General features: G+C 32.8%; 2 protein-coding genes across 2 annotated transcripts in view; both read left to right on the forward strand.

The window, feature by feature from the left end:
- Positions 1-3902: 3902 nt before the first annotated feature.
- Positions 3903-22701, forward strand: part of MESR6 (Misexpression suppressor of ras 6) — a 32332-nt gene continuing 13533 nt past the window's right edge. The window contains exon 1 of the mRNA XM_023164038.2: positions 3903-4094. Coding sequence (XP_023019806.2) covers positions 4079-4094 — 16 coding nt within the window. The 5' untranslated portion in view covers positions 3903-4078. The remainder of the gene's footprint in view (positions 4095-22701) is intronic.
- Positions 18749-22701, forward strand: part of Pax (Paxillin) — an 89380-nt gene continuing 85427 nt past the window's right edge. Inside the window, exon 1 of the mRNA XM_074175169.1 lies at positions 18749-18897. Coding sequence (XP_074031270.1) covers positions 18813-18897 — 85 coding nt within the window. The 5' untranslated portion in view covers positions 18749-18812. The remainder of the gene's footprint in view (positions 18898-22701) is intronic.

Genomic DNA, 22701 nt, shown 5'->3' on the forward strand with positions numbered 1-22701 from the left:
AAGCCGGCCCTGACCGATATCCCAGCGAGCAAACGCATGACTCATCGGGAATGCACTCGATAAGCCTCCGCCTCCGCAAATAATCTAGGCTGGCGCCGAAATCCCTAGAGATCCGGAGCGTTCGTTGACGATATAAAAAGGCGCCACTTCTAGTCGGCGAGTCAGTCGGTACTTAGAAAGTGAATCGTGCGTTTAAAGAAAGAAATCTGTGTGTGTACATAAATTAGTTGTGATAGTGAAATATTGTTAAAAATAAATTTGTTTCAGACAGTTAATTCGTTACAATATTGAGGTTGGGAAGTAAATTTGAATTGCAATCGATCAAAGTGTTTATTATTTTATGGGCCTGAAATCTTGAGGACTTTCAAACATATTTTTAATGTTTCAAGTACATTTCTGATGGTTGGGCTCAGCTTTTCCATTATTCAGCTATTTATTATGAAATTTCTGTAATTATTATCATTATTCAGATGGATATAATTTGATATATAATGAAGGCGAAATAAATAAAAACAATGGTGTAATCATTTATTTCAAGAATTGTAACAATTTTACTCACAGAAAAGTAAATCTATTCAATTATTTATGCTAATAAAGAAAATTACTATTGGTATTTTAGACAAACAGGGTGTAACATAAGTACGTTAAAATATTCAAGTGACGTATTCCTGAGACAATTTTAAGAAAAAAAGTCTATATGCACTTGTGTCCGAAAATACTTCGTTTCGAAGATACGGGGTATTGAAAATGGATTTTTTTGTTCGCTTTTTGAAAATAACTCTTGCAAAAAATAAGTTATTTGCACGAAATTGGGTACCCGGGAATTTTTTGACGTGGGAAATCATAATTTCGTATTATTTTCATGTAACATCTAAAGGGCGCTGCGTACGCTGTCATTATTTCAAATTGTCCTAACTTTTTTGACAGTAAACTTTTGGTACTTTTCATGATAAAACCTAATTCCCACACCTTTTCCAAGTAAAAAAGGTACACCTCCTCAACAATGCTGGAGGTGATCGTTTTCGAGATATTTACAATTTTCTATATCAATGCATATTACTCAGCTACTAGGGCGCTAAGTGAAGTTGCTGAGAACATTACAAAAACTAAGTATGTGGCAGATCTCGTCAAAATAAACAACTTTTTCCTATAAAATGTTCAACGAAGAATGATTCGTTTTCGAAATACAGATTGTTGAAATTTTTCAAAAAATGGTAGGTTTTTGCCATAAGTTTTTTTGCAATTTTAGTTATTTTCATCAAACTTCATACGCAGTATACCCGTACAGACTTCTTCTAAACAGAGCATTATTGAAGTGCTTATTCAATCCAAATTAAAAAAATTTGTCAGGTTCAATTATTCAATTAGAAAGTGCTACATTTCGGAGTTTGTAAAAAAAAACAATTCGGAGTACTATGTTATTTATTAGGAAAATAAACATATAAAAATTAAACGAAACAACTATTACAACAACTGTTCAAAGTGACGACCCCCAACAGTAATACAAGCTTCTGCTGTCCTCATCAAAGAATTCCGCACCCGTTGAAAAATGCCCGGAGTGTTTCTTATCGTTTCGCAGCAAGCTATGATGCGATTGCTCGAAATTTCCTCTTCCTATCCATCGTTGGGAATATGCTACGTCTAAAAAATTTCTTGCTATCACACTAAGTGTTACACTAGATGTTACATGAAAATTAATACGAAATTATGATTTCCGACGTCAAAAATATCCCGGGTACCATATTTCGTGCAAATAACATATTTTTTGCAAGTTATTTTCAAAAAGCGAACAAAAAATTCAATTTCAACAACCCGTATCTCCGAAACGATGCATTTTCGGTCACAAGTTCATATAGACTTTTTTTCTTAAAATTATCTAAGAAATACGTCACTTGAATATTTTAACGTACTTATGTTACACCCTGTCTATAGATCAATTGAGCGATAACGAAAAAGCACAAGAGTCCTGGCAGAGATATTTGAATATGAACAACTCCAAGATTGTAGACTATTTCGTTGGTCAATTAAAATCCACTATGAAGTGCACACACTGTGTACACTCATCAGTAACCTTTGATCCTTTCTGGGATTTGTCCCTTCCCATACCACAAAGATCCGACCAAGTGAGTTTGTCACATTGCTTGGATTTTTTCACAAGAGAGGAAACTCTGGATGGAGATGAAAAACCAATGTGTTCGAGGTGCAAGCAAAGGAGAAAATGTACAAATTCCTTATCAATCTATAAGTTTCCCCGTATTTTAGTAATTCATTTGAAAAGATTTTCTCCGACGGAAAGGTTCAGAGGCAAATTGAATGTTTTCATTGACTTTTCTTCAGATGGATTAGATATGAGCAGTTATGCAGACAATGTGGCTCCTTGTCGTTATAATCTATATGCACTTTCAAATCACAGTGGGACTACTTACAACGGACATTACACAGCATATTGCAGACACCCATATAGTGGCACGTGGCATGAATACAACGATTCACACGTGTTCCCAATTTCGCCAAAATCACTTGTAAGCAATGAGGCATATGTCCTCTTTTATGAACAGGAGGGAACGAAGCAGCACCTTTGATGTGATTTTTTTTTCTTCTTTCCTTTTTTTTACAATCTTAGTTTGAATTGATTTGTATTTCATGATTGTTCCAAATTTCATTATTTATTGTTCAAAATTGAAAATAAAAGAAAATTTTATTTTGTGCTTTAAAATTCAAAAACGAACTCAATGCATTTTCAAAAAAAAAGTACACTAATCGAATTGAATATTTCTATCCTGTAGTTAAATACTTGTTCAATACAAACCATAATCCCGTTTTCCTTCAGGCTATGCTTCCTTGAATAATGAAAGATGAGAATGAAATGTTTAATGTCACCACAAAAATAATTTACTTTTCCGAATTGAGAAGTTCCTTGGTTAATGGTGATTTATGTAATGTATCTAACAACGATGACGCTTTGAATATTTAAAAAAATACACTATAAAAATATTTCCGTTTTTCCAGACAAAAATTAACTAAATGAAAAAAAAGTGAAAAGAAAATATTAGATGAATTAGTTGAATAATGAGGAAAGTGAGCATTACAAAAAAATGAAAATGTATTGATGACTACAAAATGTAGTCATCAAAAGAAAAAAAACAGCTATTTCAAAAAAGACATTGAGAAATGAACCAAGTAAAAACTTAGTAAACTCTAAAACTAAGGAAATTAAGAGACAACTTGTTTTTGTTCATCAAATACAATTTACTCGTCCTCTTCAGTTGCAGTTTCATTCACCATGGGCTAATGTACCCAGGTTCCTTTTTCAACTCATTTGAAAATTAATATAGATGGAAACTCAATTGTAAAGAAAAACTGAAGGATCCTTCTATCAAAGTTACTAACAATATTCTAGGACCACTGAAACACATTTCGGATAACTTTTGGAACATATCTTGATATTGAGCATCAACTACATATGACAGGTGACACTAATGTCAAATATAAAGACTGGGTAACTCACAAAAAAACAAATGTGCTTCAAACAAAATTCCCATTTATGTGGACGATAAAATGAATACAAAGGAAGTGACTCTTAAACAGTAAATTAATCTTAAAATTTGATACTGGAAACATCATGTACAAATGACAGCTGGCAATTATGACATCAATCAGGGTAGCAAACTCGACAGATGAAATCCTAATATGAAATCGTCTATTAGACTAATCTATGAGCCGATTTGATTTATTTAAATAATTGATCAGATTTGAAATTGTACAATATTTTTGGGTATTTTCCGAAAAAGGTATGCAAGGTGCAACACGTACCACACACCATTGCATAGTACAACAAAACAGCAAAACTGGGAACTGGGGTTAGGAAATATAATACGAGAAATAGCAACTGACATTGAAATTATTCTCAAGGTCACTTGTTATCAAAAATTGACAACTGACAAGACAACACCATTGAAAGGTAAATAACTGACTTATGTTGATTTGTTTAGAGGAATTTGTTTCCAAATACGGTGATCTCAACATTAACTCAGTATTTCTGTGAATTTACTTGGGAGACTACATTCAATTATCAACAATGGATGATCATTTAGGTGAGTCCTTAAATGATTATACAATTATAAGTATTATGTACTAATTTAACTCAACATTAGTAGGTGGTGGTTTGTTTTTTTTTCTTTTGAAAGACAAAAATAGAATTCATATTTTTTATAAAGGAGCTTCCTTTATTTTGTCGTCATTGCTTTCTAGTATTTATTCATTTCCTTGATCAGAGTACTTGACAATTTCCTAGTGAAGAGTACTTAAATAAAATTTGTTCCTCAGGCTCATGAGCTCACAATATGTGAAGGTATATGGCACTTTAAGTTATGGAAGAGTTAACTTCAACAGTTAGTTTCCCTTTGCTAGGCAAAACAGTTATATCATTTTGTGTGACTTATACTAGGGATTCAGTATGATATTTTTAACAGTATGACTACTGCATTTGAATTCCCAAATCTTGTAATTTGGACACTTTCTACTGTAGTACTTTTTTTGAAAATAATGTTCTTTATGAGATGTGAAAAGCAATACATCTGTAATCTCTGGCATACAATAATTCGAAAATAAGCACTTTTCCCAAACAACAGGAACTGCAAGACTCTTCTCGACAAGCGTTTCACCAACCAAGTTGGTGTCTTCAGGGGATGAAGGTATTGCAGTTCTGGTGTTTGGAAAAAGGACTTGTTTTAAATTTAAAATTGTATATTTATCAGTACCTACCTCAGTCAATTTAAAATTTTAGTCTATGAGGTTATTTCTTGAATTTAATTGTTTTGGTCAATATATAAGATTGATAACTTCATAATTATTCCAATGATTTTTGTAATATTTTATATAATACGTGGAAAATTGCAGAAGTAAAAATTATTCTGGATGATAAATTCATATATTCGATTACAACTGTACACTACGGCAACTTAGGAGTGAAACTATTTCTTTAGTTCTTCAATTGACGCTTTTTTGGGATATTTCTGGCACAAGATGCTTTTAAACCTTTATACATTCCATGTTCTAGATCGACTTAAATAAAAAGTTACTACAGGTGTTGATTTACATTCTTCGATATTTGTACCTACTGCTGAATTCTCTTGAAAATACTATTTCAATTTGAGAAGAAGTTTTCTCACTGACTATCAGATATAAGCAAATAAACTTGACATATTTTACTTGATATTTTATAATTTATCCACCCTATCTTCATAGGAAAAAAATCACTCAACAGGATTTTTGTGGGGTAATTCACTATACTCATTTCAACAAAGAATTTGATATAGGTAACCACAATTTACTCATGTTTTAAAACGGTTTTTTAAACATTTCAAAACATTATTTTTAAATTTTTGTTTCATTCATTTAAAAAATTACATTTTAAAAATTAAAAAAATTACAATAGTAAAATTAAAGTAAAGAACATCCTTTATTCAACTTGCCAAAAATACACTCAAGACCAGAGTAGTGTTGATTTTATGTATTTATTAGAAAAAATGGCTGTTCTGAAAGTAAAAAATTAAAATTGTATGCCATACATTCACTAAAGTGTTACATGGGAAGGAGAGCTATTTTCTTTATTTGTGTAGTGTTAATTTTTAATAAATTAATTGATGTAGCCATTACTACGTGGTAGGAGATCATCATGAAAAATGAGGTACGTGACATTATGTTCTCAAATAATCGAGTATACTACCACAAAAAGAAAATGATATCTAAAAATTATTACTCTCTTATTGATCATTGTGAAAAATTATAGCTTTTCATAAGAAGAACTCAACGATTGCCTAAATATTTTTTTTCAATTACAGAACTGATGCTGTATTTAATTTATAAAAATGGTGCAATACTAAAAAATTTCTGGAAATAGAAGTTGAAACTTTTTTATGGGAAAGTACAAGTACTCCATAAATCTTTAAAAGACTTTGAGTAAGGTACTTGTGCAACTGCTGTAGATAATATTCACATAGTACAGCATATATATGCTGTTCTCCAAATGAAATAATTCTGAAAAGGGTAGTCTGAGGTGTATCAAAGCGATGCGCACCTGTAGTTTGGCTTACTTCCTGATTTCCCCTCCTCGGCTTACATATAAACCAGCAAACTCTAGGGAGGGTTGTGGGAAGGGTTTTGTATATGTGAGCAATACTTTAGAGAAGGTTTAATTTTTTCTTCACTGAGGTATAACTTTTTTGCTAACAAGTTTTGCATTAGCAACGGATGTTTGCACATCTAGATGGAAAAACAAGCCAAGTGTGCTGTCGTCAGCAAAACTATTTATAGGATTTCTGTTTTTTTCGCTAAGTTGTTGATGTTGTTGATGTTGGCAAATGCTGTTCTCCACAGATCCGCTCCAAAGCTGACGTGTTAGTTAATGATTTGTCTTTAATCAACTATAAAATTCGCTCAATTTCGTAAATCTGATTTTTCTGTAAGACGTCAGAAATATTTGTCGTTGAATCTACCACTCTATCAAGAAACCCACAATAATAATAATTTATTATGTCAGTGACACTTGACTAGTATTTTATGTTGCGTTTTGAATTTTTCAAGTAAAAGTAAGTTATTTAAATCTCTAATTTACGTTCATTTTTATTATTTGATCTCTTGGACGGCTATCATAGTGAAGAAAATCTTTTAACTTAGGTCGTAACAAGAATTTGACATTTAATGGTTGAAAATTAATCATCAATAATCTCCTATCTAGGCACTTTTATAAATTTAACTAGAAATACTTGAAAAATACTTTCGACTTCACTATTACAATGGTTCTACTAAAAATCGTCTCTATTCGATTGCTATCTCAGCTGTGTCTGAACTAAAAGTGATTCATCGATCCTCATCCCCTACCAATACATCTCGAAACACGATGGATAATCTTACTTTCCGCCGAATACTAGGGCCGTACCTGCCCACTCGATGCGTTTGCAACAACAATTATTCAGCTACTTTTTGTACTCAACGTAGTAATACGCTTTTTGCGGCATATTTTAAATATGCTAATATGTCAGAATGCTATGTCAGAACATGGCATCCAAAAAGGCGATACATTTTTTATATTTGTTTGAAGTTGTTTGACAATTTTTTAATTTTCGTTTCATGTTAATATTTTTTTTTAATTTTTCAGCATGTGTTAATAGTTCAATTTTTTTCATTTGTTTGGTTGTTGCTTGTATGTTGTTTCATTGTAATTTCAGTTTTTGCTTAATAAAATTGTTATTTTTCAGCTAATCTTTTTAATTTATATTTAATTTATATCATAAATTTCACTAGTTCGGACTTCCATTGTCTACTATATAAAATGATTTGAAATCCCTGAAAGAACTAAAAAAGAAGAATTAAAAATGAGGTAGCTGAAAATAATAATTATATTAACCAAAATAAACCTGAAATGAAATAATAGTGAAATAAAATACAAGTTAAAATAGAACAATTGAATAAATAAAAATAAAGAAAAGAAAAAAGAAAGAAAATAAAAATAAAAAGTGAAGAGATTACAAGTCACGTTAGTTCACGACGTTTCGATTGTTAGTATCTACAATCGTCTTAGACAATGGAAGTCCGAACTGATGAGATACATTTTTTATGGTTCTGAGCGTAATATATTATTGAACATAGTGTAATAAAAACAAGTGACGATTCTTCATCTAATCAATCTGCACCAAACATTATTCCTGAGAAGTACTTGGCAAGTTCTTAAATGTATTAAAAAAAGTTTTTTTTGTCTCGTAATACCGGTTTTCTGAATCACACAGATTGGATTCATGTGATAAAACATTACCAAAATCATTCACTTTCCATTAAGTGACTCAATTAAGTTGATGGATCTGGATCTCTCCCACTGATGGCAGAACTGATCGATATTTGCAAAGGGAGAAATTTGTGTTTTTGCGAGGTATTTTGAGTATTCTCTGCACTGTACCATAAGATAGATTGGAATCCTTTAACAAAGTGTCACGTAGAAATTTTCATAATAGATCTCAAAATAGTCCAGAACGGCAATTTCCATGGTCACGTTATTTATGATTATTTTATTCGAATATTTCTGACAACTAACACCACAAACAAAAACATTTACATCAGCCAAAGCTGTTCCGATACTCTAAATATTTGAATAATTCTATCAAGAACGATGGGAATTGAAATGGAAACCAAGAGGACTTAATTATTGTTTCTAGCAGTTCCACTTGTGATGCATCGAAGTAATTAATTGAAACAAATTGTTTTTTTTTTCAAAAATATATTGTCTATTGCAAAACTTTGAATACTCCTTCATTTTTACCTTTACAAAAAATTATCGTATGCTTTTATAATTGAAAAATTATTTTTTGCCAGAAAAAGTTTTACATATAAAGTTTTCTGGAATATGTAACTCCTCTAAGGAACTTGAATTAAATAAAAAAGTTAAATTAAGTAGGTCATTACCAGCCGTTTTTTAAAGCATTAACTCGTTTTCATTTATTACTGATTTCACGATTGATCTCAGCATGAACCGAATAGGGGGACTAAAACAAGAAATTTCAAGTTTTTTCTTAAACTTCTGGAAGATGTACGACGTGAAAAACCTTACTGAAAATATCAATGAACGTTGCTGATTGAAAAATTGCTACAAAAATACAGGTTCGTATTCAAAATTTCAATGTTGATGTTGCCACTATTCGGACTACACCCTGTAAAAAAAATTGTCAAAGTGTAGTTTTCTAAAATTTCTGCATAACAAAAAAATTCGAAAGTTTAGGTTTTACCGCATATTTTTGGAACTGAAAATGCTATGAATTATTCAACAATACTTGAAAATAGGCAATAATGCAATAATTTGAATATCCCCGTATATAATCATTATGGTTTGATGTCCTTATAGTAAACAAAAAAAGTTGATATCTCAATATATCGGGAACTATTGATAGTTCCAGAGATATCGAGAAAAAATTCTTTTGCAGCTTTCACTTTGAATAAATTAAGCTCCACTCATTTCTTTCTACTTTTTAAATTCTTCACGATAAAATAAATGATGGTCTAGTAAAAAAAAATCTGTACATTTCATAAAAACTGATTATTGAAAATTGCACTCAGTTTTTTATTAATTCAACAATGAAATTATAGCTTCAAACGATTATTACATATAACATATTATTACGTGTAAAGGGAGATGAGTCAAACATACTGGTTTCAAGAATTTCAGTTTGCTTATCAGTGTTTATCGTTTGCGGTTTATCTGATATGCAAGAAAAAATCCGCGAAAACTTACTGTTCTTCTATTTTTAAGTCGAAATGGAAATGACCGTTACCAGCTGATAACTTCTGTCATTGTTTCTGTGAGCTGGTCAAACTCGCGAATAGAAATTTCCAGATCCATTATCATGCATACTGCTCGTGATCTCCCAGACAAGACTGCTTGTACATAGTCGGACTAAGGAACGACCGAAATTTTATTTTATTTTTTTAATAATATGCGGCTGGGTATGGAAAAATTCTTTAGGTGGAGTGTAGGGACACAAATTAGCAGTTTCTTCAGCCGTATCAGTACTCGACCTTTTGAAAACGTTGAACTTTAAAATACCGTATATGAACACATCACAGGCGTTGAATCGTAGTTGACCACTTCAACACTATAACAATGAATTCCGGCAGCCGATTGCAGTTAAATCAGATTGGCCAGCACGAGGAGGCTTGTTTATTTTACCCAATAGATGCTGATGTGCGTGGTGATCATGCTTTGATCACGCATCTATCTTTGTTTGGATGTTGGATGGATATAGTTTAGGTGTCTCGGGAAGTTCGTTTGTGGCAAATATCTAAATAACAATTGTAGGTATTCAAAATTTGAGAAAGATTCCGAAGATCATAAACTATCGGGAAGAATATTATCTATTTCTATCCATTGAATATGAATATTGGGAAATGAAAAAATGATACTAGGTGGATAGTTGAATTAATAATAATCCGCTAGAAAAATGTTGATTGCAATTTTCTTTCAGATTGTGATTTTGTTATTCATCAATTCATCTAATTTAGTTGCGGGATTTAGTTTTTTTTTAGTCATCTTCTGATGGCTAATTTGGTCAAGAGACAGTATTTGTGTTCTAGTTTATGTGTAAGAGATAAAAAAGTTCAATTATATTTTGGAAGCTTGGATTTGCTAACTTATTAGTTATTGCTGAGATAGATATCTGCGCGAATGATGAATTAACTTAAATTTTTAGTTATACTTAGACAATGATAGAAAAAGTCGATCAATAAGAAAAATGCTTTCACGGCAATGATGAACGCAGAAAGAACACTGATAGAATCATTTTTCAAAAAACGTTTAAAGCTTTCTCGGCCGAGGTTTTCAGTGTCACTATTTCTCGGATTTGAAGGCCGTGAATTTTTGGAATTTCTTCCTGACGTTTCGCTAGCGTGAGTAGCTAGCTTCTTCAAAGGTTTATACATCTTGGTTAATATCCGATGACTGGATATTACGGCTTCGTTTCGGGTTTTAAGGCCGACCAGCAGTCATGCTGTTTGCTATTCTTGAACATCTTAGAATGGGGTTCCATATTCGATTGATGTTCAACGCTTCTTCTTTTCTGTTGAAATCCATGGCCTTCAAACCTGAAAAATAGTGACACAGAATCACTTTATGTTGAAATTCCAGATCAAATGTTTGTTAGGGAGAGTAAAATAGAAATAAAATTGCAATTCTAAAAATGCAACCCTGTTTTGGATTTAGCTGAAATATACAAAGAAATTGATGTTTATGGAATCAAATAACATCATTTGCACTAAATTTTGCTTCTTCAATTTATTATCATGAAAGTTCTCAGCAAATATTATTTGTAGCTGTATATGAAAATTTAACCAACCGATAAGCTGGCCAAACTTTCATGCTATGACTTGTCGGAACATTTTGATATTCCATTTGGATTCCAGAACATCGGCTGTGGATGCACATCTTCAAAGGCAGCAGGAGGTTGCATATCTTAATGAGGTTTTCTCCAAAAATCATGTCAGGACAGACAATTCCGCTTTCTGCTTCGATAAATTTGTTGAGGGTTAAAATAAACGCCGATATGTCGCACAATCATGTCGCTAGAATTGCAAAGGATACTTCTCAAAAGCTTGGAATTCCTCAGCAACTTTTGATGCTTTATAAAGCTCAGATCAGACCTTCTTTGGAGTATTGTTCTCATGTATGAAGCTCCGCCCCTAAGCATACCCTGAAGCTGCTGGACTCCATCTAGAAAAGAGCCATCTGCCTGATTGGAGACGCGAACATCACTTGCAACCTTGATAGTCTGGAACACCGATGAAAGGTTGGAGATTTGTCTCTCTTTTATAGATACTTTATTCAAGTGACTTGACACATTTAATTCTAAGAGCGGTACATATCAGAAATACGCGACGGACTGTAGCTGCTCATCGTTTTGATGTTCAACTCACTACACCTCGAACTGAACAATCTTGAACAATCAAAAAGTAACAATCTTGTTACTTCCTAAAAGGTCGATTATAACAAATAGTTACAAAGTGGTAAATTTAGAAACGATAGGTTTTTGCCGGCGTTTTGAAATTAATTAAATTCGTTCTCAGGGCTTTACAAAAATTATGTATCATATTGTTATAGTTTATACTTGTAAAAATTTAAAAGTATGTGTGAATATGTCTGAAAGAAGAATAACCTAAACTGCGTTATTCCAATGTTGAAAAATGAATAAAATATAAACATGATCACAGTTTCAAAACGTAGGTGAAAACTCCCAAGCTTTTTTGTACGATCTTTCTGGTTACTCAAAATGCACTTGGGCAGCTAATACATCTCAGAAAATTCATACCAAGGCGAAAGACACGTCTGAAGAAACCATTGTATGGCGAAATACGTGATGCGTTTTTGTGAAAACTGTTTAGTGTTCTCTTGAATAAGAATCAGATTTCATCCGTACAAACGCTATACGATATAATATGAGAAAGCGTTTCACTTACTTGGAATACTATCATCCTTATTGGTGGACTTCGAAGTTTCGGAGATACATGACTCATTACCTCATCAGTTCATTTTGAACAGGATGGCTTTTTTTATTCCTTTGGAAGTTCCACACAACTTTTTGTACGCAGAGTGCTTTGGAGAGTGCCAAAAAGTGTTTTCTCAAAAACTAATTTCTTCTATAAATATTGCACTTTCAGTTCAACTGAAAGTTTTTGGGAAAGAAAAACTTTGGATCTCTACTTCTCCATCTTTATACAAAAAATGGGAAACTTTCAAAGGAAGGAAGAAAGCAAATATTTTTGAAATAAACTTATTGAATGTTCAACTGTTCTATTTTTGGTAAATGAAACACTTGAAACCTGTATCAAACTACATTGATGAGAACTACTTGTTTTATATAAGAGGGTCGAAAACGTATCGGCGTAACCAGTTTTCCAGTTTGTTTACAGTATAAAAAGCCGGTTATGGTGATAGCCCTTAGTGCAGCAATCATCTGCTGATTTCAGTGATATTACTATAAAAATAATCCCCGAAAAGAGTATTTTTTGGCGTGTATACTTCAAATTTGAAGCGAGAAAGTAGACTGTATTTATGAAATGATAGATGTGAGCAATGACAAAACTCTTTGCAAAGATGTGTGGATCATGCATACAAGGTACTTTCAGATACAAACTAGAAGAATAACTCTTCTTAAAACAACTACTTTCAAATAAACACTGAAACACACAAAATCAAAACTGTTTGTTGAACAACTACTTTTTTCACAAACTACACCTAACGATTTGATCTTCACAAACTTTATTTTCAAAGAATATATCACGACATGTTTCGCTATCACAGTAGCTTTTTCGAGGCGAGTGGCACTAAATGAAAAATGAAACTAAAAGTTAATCCTATTATACACCCAATTTTTTATATTCCCCACGTAATCATAAGTGAGACATCTACTTAGTGTCTTTTTCGATCATAATTGTCGAAAGTACCTACTCAACTTTTATACCTAAGGTACATCCTTAAATTGTGAATACCTACCGCATATTGTATCAATAATACAATGTCGGTTTCTAAGAAAACAAGTTCAGTGATGATGTATTCAAATTCAGTTAGTCATTCAATAAAATTTTTGAATTTTACATAGCTCATATGATGTTCTTGGATGTGATTCCTGAATGTTCTGCCAGTTTGACCAATATATACCTTAGGACCAGTTCCACAATTTAATTTATATACTCCTGATTTATTTCTCGAATTTGGATGTTTAGTCTCCATTATTCTCAACTTTCCTAACGTATTACCTGTTCCATATGCAATTTTAATATATTGTTTTTTAAAAAATAAAACCATGAAGCCTTGAAGAATGTTTGAAATATGTTAAAGTTTCATAATTTTGATTGTCTATCTGACTTTTCATCAGTAGGAAAAACCTTCGCTCTTACGTAGACTTCTGGAAATTATTCTGTTTATTTAGTTCAAATCCATCGTTTAATGGAATTTGCTTAACAATATTAGGTTCTTTATTAAAATTATCTATTGAAAGAGGAACTTCATGTTATAGTTTTCCAGGCCGTCTTGAGGGTGTGGAAATTAAAAAAAAGTCTTTGAAAATTGAATTTGAACACCTATAAGATTGAGATACTGTCAGAGTTTTTCAGTTCTGAGAAGGTGGAAATGGAGTGGACACGAAGTGACTGGAAACTTTTATACCATCTTAGTTGTTTAATGTAATGAATTGATGAATGTTAGTGAAACAGATACTTCTGAAACAGTCTCATAAGGCTGCAAACTCAGTATCTTTCAGATGATCTATATGAATACATATCTGATTGAACTATAGTAATAAATAGCCTCAAAGAAACGTATCAGCCTCTTGATTTTCATAACACATAAAACCAAAGCAAAGGAAAACATTAGAGTTAGTAAAAGCATGTTTTTGAAAATATTTTACAGTATTTAAAAAATTATAACAATTTTGTTTCGAAAAGATCGATTCTGTGAAATATGGTATTTCCATTTAATTTTCGATACTGAATATAATTCGTCAGAATATATGATTTCTTCAAGTTTCCACCCTATTTTCACCCCCTTAGACACCCTGGAAAATTATAACGTGAAGTTTTTTTCGTCAAATCGGCTGTCAGGAATAACATATTTCAATCTTGTAGGTGTACAAACTCAATTTTTGAATATACGATTTCTTCAAGTTTCCATCCCATTTTCACCCCCTCAGACGGTCTGGAAAAATATAACGTGAAGTTTTTTTTGTCGTATAGATCATCAGAAATAACATATCTTAATTTTGTATGTGTAGAAAGTCGATTTTTGAATACATGATTTTTTCAAGTTTCCATCCTATTTCACCCCCTCAGACGGCCTGAAAAACTATAACGTGAAGTTTTTCTTGTCAAATCGGGTGTCAGGAATAACATATCTCAATCTTGTCCGTGTACAAACTCAATTTTTTAATATATGATTTTTTCAAGTTTCCACTCCATTTCCACCCCCTCAGACGGCCTGGAAAACTATAACGTGAAGTTTTTTCTGTTGAATAGATCGTCATGGATAACATACATGTAGGTGTACACATTCAATTTTCGAAGATACGATTTTTTCAACTTTCCACCCCATTTTCACCCCCTCAGACGGCATGGAAAACTATAACGTGAAGTTTTTTTCGTCAATAATTCATCAGGAATAACATATCTCAATTTTGTAGGTGTACAAAGTCGATTTTTCATGTTGAGAATTTTTTTGATATTTCCACCCCATTTTCACCCTCCAGACGGCCTGGAAAACTATGACGTGGAGTTTTTTCTGTCGAATAGATTATCAGAAATAACACATCTCAGTTCTGTAGGTGTACAAAGTCGATTTTTCATGTTACGATTTTTTCAAATATTTCCACCCTATTTTCACTTCTTTAGACAGTTTAATAAACTAGGACGGTTCTTTTTTTCACTAAATCAGTCAATGAGCGTATCATATTGAAAAATGGTAGATGTGCAGAGTCGGTAAATAAAAAAAAAAACGATATTTTTTTCTCAGTATACTTTTTGGATGTGGATAACTTCACACCCGTCTCAATTTTTATGGTAACGGATTTAATCTATTTGTGTTACGTTGGAAAAAGTGACTGATCCAAATGACCCATAAAACCGGACAAAATTTTTGAAAGAAACTAATGTATAAACATTGAATTATACAAAAATCACTTTTTTCTAAAGAATATTACTGGAGTTTTTTCTCAACACCAAACCGTTATTTTAACACCTCGGCACCTGTTTCGATCGCCAAGTGATCATCTTCAAGAGGAAGGATAAACTCAATCTTCATTACTTCACCAAAGGTTCCAAACAGTGCATCGCAAGTACACTTTTTTCTATTCAGTTTGTACCCCAAACATTCGTTATGAAGTTGAATCAGTTTCTATCTGAAAGCAATTTCATGCATAGTCTACACATATTTGTAAAGAGTTTATTTTAAAATTAATTGACCTCTTCCTTCGGAAATTTCCCACATTTTCTGTATGGAGATGGAGAAGTAAAAAGCCAAAACTTTTCTTTCTCAAATATTTTCCCGCTTTTCAATTTAAACTTATAATTATATTTTCTGGCTGAAATCTGTGAGAGTATATTCTTGACAATACTATCTCGAAATTGAGAGATTTCTGCAATGGAAAGATGCTGGAATACGTTCTGTTATTTCCAATAAAATAAAACGAATTCAAGGATACTGTTATTTTTTGAATGGTAAGAATATCCGTCACGCTGGAACCCGCTTTGAAAAAAATCTACCTTTTTTTAGCCTTTACCTAGAAACGATACTAATAAATGTAGTAAAGTTAATTTTTTTGTAGTTTTATCGGTCACTGAGAAAGCACTGTTGATTTTATTCTAACCACGAAGGACGAGTAATAATGTGCCCAAAAGTTCTGAAATAGGTTCTAAATGGATTGTAGTTTATTGTAGTAACAATAAAATATTACTTTATTTTATATTCTTTTGAAGTATAGCAAAAAATCTACTATAACAATACTACAAATCATAAACTCAAACTACAAACGATGGAGTCGATTGTAGCTGAAATTAGATGTTTGTAGTTACCATTAAACACATAAAAAATGAATGAAATTAAAGCGAGTATTTTTTAAGTGCATTTATAGTGAATCAAGAACAAAAACCATTTTCTTTTCTGTTTAGCTTTTTTAACTACAAACGATTCTGATGAATGTAGTAGAGTTACTGAGGAATCTGTTCAAAAAATCTGTTCAAAATCTGTTTTTTCGTTAATCAGCTGTCGCCCCCATACGAACGACAAATCTCAGAAGTTGAGAAACTTGTGCGAGCTAAGGACTAACGAGGTCTTACCTTTTAACGTGTGATTCCTAACACGGTTGCAGAATCATCCCAGCTTCAACCAGATAAATTCTCTCGAGAAAAATATCTGGTCGAGGCAGGAATCGAACCCACGGTCTTCCGATCGTGAGTCGGGCGCACTACCACCGCGGCCAATTCCACAACGAAAGAAAGCACTATTGATATTATTCAAACTACGAAATACAAGCATTAATGCGCTAAATAGTTTTGAATTGATTGTAGTTTATTGTAGTGACAACACAATATTAATTAATTTATATATTGAGTCACTACAAACTGTATATTTGTAATTTCTATGCCGGTGTTGATGACTATGCTTTGCTTAATATGATTTAATTATTTTCAAAGTTATTTGGAAGAATAAATTATTTTACCAACACTACACTACACTACAGTAAACTACAAATGATTTAATACTTATTTTTATTTTTTGTTGTATTATTTCAACTGGCGAGGTCATCTTTTTCTCGCATTTCTCTCACGGAGTTAAACGGAACTATCCTTGTCTTACTCACTTCATAAAGCAATTACAGTTTCGATTAGCTTAGGACAAAAACTGAAAATTTCAAAAAATTGCTCTTACAGAAAATAGTTTATCAAATTGTCTATCATTTGTAAGAGCATTTTTACGAAATTTCATTAGTTTCGCTGGACCAATCGAAACTGCAATCACTGATCTCGCCTTGTAAAAATAATTCTCTTTATTTAAGATTAAAATTATTTATTGACACTACTACAAACGTTATAGAATTTAAGGGTAATAGATATTTTGAGAGTATCGACTAATTAAATACTTGATTTTATTTCATTCATTTCTGATGTGTTTAATGGTAAATACAAATATCTAAATTCAGCTACAATCAACTCCATCGTTTGTAGGAGGACAATTGTTATTTTATTATTTGAAGTCTTGTTATCGTAGCTTTTTTGCTATATTTCAAAAGAATATAAAATAAATTAATATTGTGTTGTTACTACAATAAAATACAATCAATTCAGAACTATTTCAAAACTTTTTAGCGCATTATTACTTGTATTTCGTAGTTTGAATAATATCAACAGTGCTTTCTCAGCAACTGATAAGACTACCAAAAAATGAACTCTACTACATTCATCAGCATCGTTTGAAGTTAAAACTAAACAAAAAAGGCTTTTTTTTGTTCTTGATTCACTATAAATGCACTCGAAAAATAATCGATTTTATTTCATTCATTTTTGATGTGTTTAATCTGTTTAAAATTTCTTTTTCCGTTAACCAGCTGTCGCATCCCTACGAACGACAACCCTCAGAAGTCGAAACTTGTGCGAGCTAAGCATTAACGAGGTCTTACCTTTTAACGTGTGATTTCTAACACGGACTAATGGTAACTACAGACATCTAATTTCAGCTACAAGCAACTCCATCGTTTGTAGTTTGAGGACAAATGTTATTTTATGATTTGTAGTCTTGTTATAGTAGCTTTTTTGCAATACTTCAATAGAATATGAAATATAGTAATATTTTGTTGTTACTACAATAAACTACAATCCATTTTGAACCTATTTCAGAACTTTTTGGCACATTATTACTCGTCCGTCGTAGTTAGAATAATATCACTAGTGCTTTCTCAATAACCGATAATACTACAAAAAAATTAACATTACTACATTTATTAGTAATGTTTGTACGTAAAGTAGGCTAAAAAAAAGGTAGATTTTTTCAAAGTGCGTTCCAACGTGACGGAGCTACAAAAGTTTACATTTATTGTTGAAACCATCGACATTATTCATTCGTAAGTTCGTTAGCGATCCTATGCGGGCGCCAAATTAATCAGTTGATTGAAGTTAACTCAAACAACACATAATATCAACAAATTGAATACATTGTGATGGCGAATTGTAGTCTACGAGATGACGCTATGTCATCTATTAATATCTCGACGTGACTTAATTCTGTTTACACACTTGCTAGTTGAAACGAACCAAAATAAACGACACAATAAACTAAATTCATGTTATTGATTGCGTAAGAACGGCACCTTATCCATATTAATACTCGTATCATCGAACATAATCCAACCTGCCATAAATTATTAATCTTGATTCGCCCTGACCGAATGTGAGAGTTACTCTCCGCAATAATCAATCATCAACAAATTCTCGACACATTGGTACGACTCGTTTCGGCTGGAACGGATGTGCTGTTAGTAAATTTTTTGTTTTGTTTTATATGACTATTGTGGGAACCGTCTAAATTCGTGTTAGGTCGCTGGCACGCTAGAGGGAAAAACTCGAAAACCAAAATGCTGGGTAGGCACCACGCCAGACATATCTTGATTTCGTATCGCCTGTCTGCGGGTCACGTGACGGTTTTCGGGCCATATTACTCGTGAAAATTTTCGCGACAAGTGACGTTGTTTTGAATTTGCCGCCCGGTTCGTTTTAGATTTTTTTTGGCGGCGATGGATCGTTCTATGTACGGGAAATACGTGCCTGGTACTTTGAATCCCTACCAGTGCTCCAAGAGAAATGGCACCTCACCTGGATGTAAGTTAGCTTCATTGTTATGGAAAGTTTCTTAGTTATTCTAGTTTCCTTAGGACTGCTGCAGTGAAATCTGGGAAACGTCACTACTATGTCGGATGTACAGGGAGATTTTATTCATATTTTTGTCTGCAAGGAAAACTTTCCATGGTTTTGTACAAATTACATTGTTGGATGCGATTCAATATCTGAAATATTATTCAGGAATGTTGATGTTTTCTAACCGGAAGATATTAATATTTCGTATTTCACGAAAACAAAATCCGGGATGATAGGCCGTGATCGAGACTGCGAGACTCGCAGTCAACGCACATACTACTGATGATGTCTGCGGCAATAGCATTCAAAACGTTTTGTCCTAAAAGATTCCATTGGACCACGGCTAATGTTCTTAAACTTCGAATTTTTAGAGTAATTACAGTTCAATATATTGAAAACGAAAAGAAAGAAAGAAAAACAAAATTTATTGCCCAACAGATGAATCCATTTACAGGACAATATGCAATATAATAGTGCAGTATAAATAAAGGCTACTCAAACTAAATATATGAGGCACATAGAATAATAATGGTCTAACTCCACACAAGTTAATTTCTAATAATTAGGCTAATTATAAAAATTCAATAAAAAATTCAACAACATTTTTGGACATAACAAAAATGTTTATTCTTAACCAATACGGTAAAACATGAGTAGGTTTTATATCACATCGAGAATTTTTGCAAAAAAAACACCTTAAAACTAGGAGGCTAACAAAAAAATGTGGACTTAGACCACTATTAATCTGAACGATTTTGTTTAAGTTGGTCTAATCATCGTCAGAAGATCTATCTTTCAGGGTTTGTTGAGCAGAACCTCGGGTGACTGTCTCAGTGGGCAAGTTTTTAAAAAATGATGGTGTACGGGTGGTATGTAGGGCAGCAAGTCCATCATGTCTTTCTTCTTTGCAACTGTTACAGTTCTTCTTGTGTGATGAAGTGGTTGTTGCATTACATTAGTCAAACCCCTACTAGGACTACCGACACTTTTCTTTTTGGAAAAATCCATAATATAAAATTCCATTTCGGGACTTCGAGTTTCCGTAAATTGAAATTGAAGGGGTAGATGTCTCTGAAATCGAAGCCATCTTATTTCAAGCCAGCTAAAGTGATATCCATTCGTAGTAGTTTTCCGATTAGTAATCAAATTTATATTATTATATGTTATAACAAAAGATTGACATATTAAGGATTTGACAAATTAAGAAATAAATTCACATATATGATCCAATTAAGAAAAAAGATAACATTAATTAACTATTATTTGTAAACAACATGAAATGAAGACAGTAAGCTAGATGATGGTGTGTTCAATTTTGGGTAATTTGGTCTTCAGTGGATCGAAATTAATATCGCATTGACTGCAGTGGGTATTATAATTTTCACACATCAAATTTGTAGGAGATACTTCTCCAAGGTTGGATCTAATAAAAGCGGTATAGAAAGTGATCTGTCTACGTGTAGTAGCTTGAGTTAAGTTGAAGGTAATTAATTCTAGTAACGAGGGTGCATCAGTGGAATAATGCAAAATTTTGTATAACATAACAATACTTGATGAAACCCTACTTTGTTCCAAGGAAGCCAGACCGAATCTTTGAATTAGTGTGGAGTGGTCAGTTCCTCTAACAGGGCACATGCCGTCAGTTCTAAATGCAAAAAACTTCCGAAAACGCCTTTGCACATTTTCCAAGGTTTCCTTATGTACATTTTAGAACGGATACCAAATCAAAGTAGCATACTCTAACTTGGAGCGAACGAGAGACATATCTTTATTTTGTATCGCCTGTCTGCGGGTCACGGGCTATGTATAAAATGTGGTTAAGGCATTAATATTGGTGAATGATTTACAGTTGCGCAGAACAAAGCCAAGCATTTTTCTAGGCGATGCCGCGACAGTATTGATGTGGCCAACAAATGTCAAGTTGCTGTCGAACGTGACCCCTAGATCTTTGACAGCTTCTTCGCGAAGGAATATTTCATCCTCGAAACTATAAAAATACTCAATAATATTGGCATTATGTGTAAAAGAGCAAACTTTGCACTTTTTAACATTCATTGCCAATTTATTGATTTGACACCAGTTAAATATCAGGTCTAATTGAGACTGGAGATAAGAGCAGCTCTTTAAAATTGTGATAGATGAAAATATCTTCAAGTCGTTTGCAAAAAGTAAGTTGCAACACGAAAGCTCGGAGGTGAGATCATTTATGAAGATGATGAACAGCAGGGGTCCCAGATTGGAGCCTTGTGGCACACCGGATAATGATAAGCACGGTCCAGATGGTAATCCATTATAAAAAACCAAATTGGTTCCCTGATCCAAATAAGAGCGTCGAAGTTGAGTTAGTGAGAGATTTGAACCCATTTGAGCTATTTTGTCTAGTAAGATGGAGTGACTAATTCTGTCGAAGGTCTTTGCAAAATCTGTGTATATAACGTCAACTCGTCCTTTTCTGTCCATTGCTTCTATCAAAAACTGCTTGATACTGCAAAGATTGGATACAGTGGAACTATTTGCTAGAAAGCCATGCTGGTTTGCAGAGATCAGGGGTTTGACTTGTGGCATTAGTTGGTCATACACAGATATCTCAAAGGCCTTCGCGAAGTTACACAGAATAGATATTGGTCTATAGTTCTCAATGTTCTCTGGGTTTCCTGATTTGAGAACTGGACAGATTTTTTATTGTTTCCATCGTTCAGGAAAATGAGATTTTCTAGGATTGTGTTGAATATTTTTAACAATAGACAAGCAAAAACCTGAGCACAGTCCCTCGTTAGGAAGCTGGGAATAAGATCATATCCAATAGTGAAAGTATTACTTGTTCATATATGAAAGGTGTTATGAAAATATATTCTCCTGTCATAGTATCAGAGTTGGACTCAAGATTTGTATGGTGGGAGAAAACACTGCTAAAGAACGCAGCAAAACCGTTTACTATGTCTTGAGGGGCATCTAGGATGGTATCTTCCATAAATACTCTATTGAATATTCTGGAAGATTCTTTTTTGCGTTGAACGAAATTCCAAACGCTTTTGGGGTCATTGCGAACGTTTGATTCAACAGAATGTTGGTAGTTATCATAAGCTACACTTATTTGGTTTTTGATGTAACTTCTGATACGAGAGAAATCTTGGAAAAATCTGCTGTTGCCAGTTTTTTTACAGCGTGATAAATAATACGATTTCAATTTTAAACAGTAAATAATGTCCTGCGTGTACCAAAAGGGAAATTTTCTCTTTTTGTTTTTATACCAGGAGGTAATAGATATCAAAAATACTATACAGGGTGTAACTGAATAAGTGTAAAACATTCAAGGAGGTGATTCCTCATCGAAAAAAAGATAGGCCTAGTCAATGAAGATTAGGTGTTGATACAGTTCTTGGAAGTTTGCTTTCTTGAAGTTGTATGATTTATTTTGACGATTGGTGGGAAAAGCGTAAGAGTTTACTTCAATCACATGTAAATTTATAAGGAGAGAAGGGTGATATTGATCCTCATCAACCAAAGTGAAAGTTTCCTTATTAATTTAAAGACGCATATCGCTGATCACTGAATCTAGATGTCTCCCGAAGGAGTTCAGGATATTGTTACATTGAGTCATATTTGTAAAGTCTAGAAAATTTAAAATAACTTGAGCTTTGTTATCATATACATTACTAATAGATAGATATGTTTGGAACATTGAAGTCACCTATGATGATATCATTTTGTTGGAGGGCCACTATTTGTTTGAGTTGCTTCATGAATATATTGATGGATGGAGAAAAA

This window comes from Leptinotarsa decemlineata, unplaced genomic scaffold, assembly GCF_025532065.1.
Source record: "Leptinotarsa decemlineata unplaced genomic scaffold, Ldec_3_MD MMD2_tig00000882_RagTag_RagTag, whole genome shotgun sequence".
Taxonomy (NCBI): domain Eukaryota; kingdom Metazoa; phylum Arthropoda; class Insecta; order Coleoptera; family Chrysomelidae; genus Leptinotarsa; species Leptinotarsa decemlineata.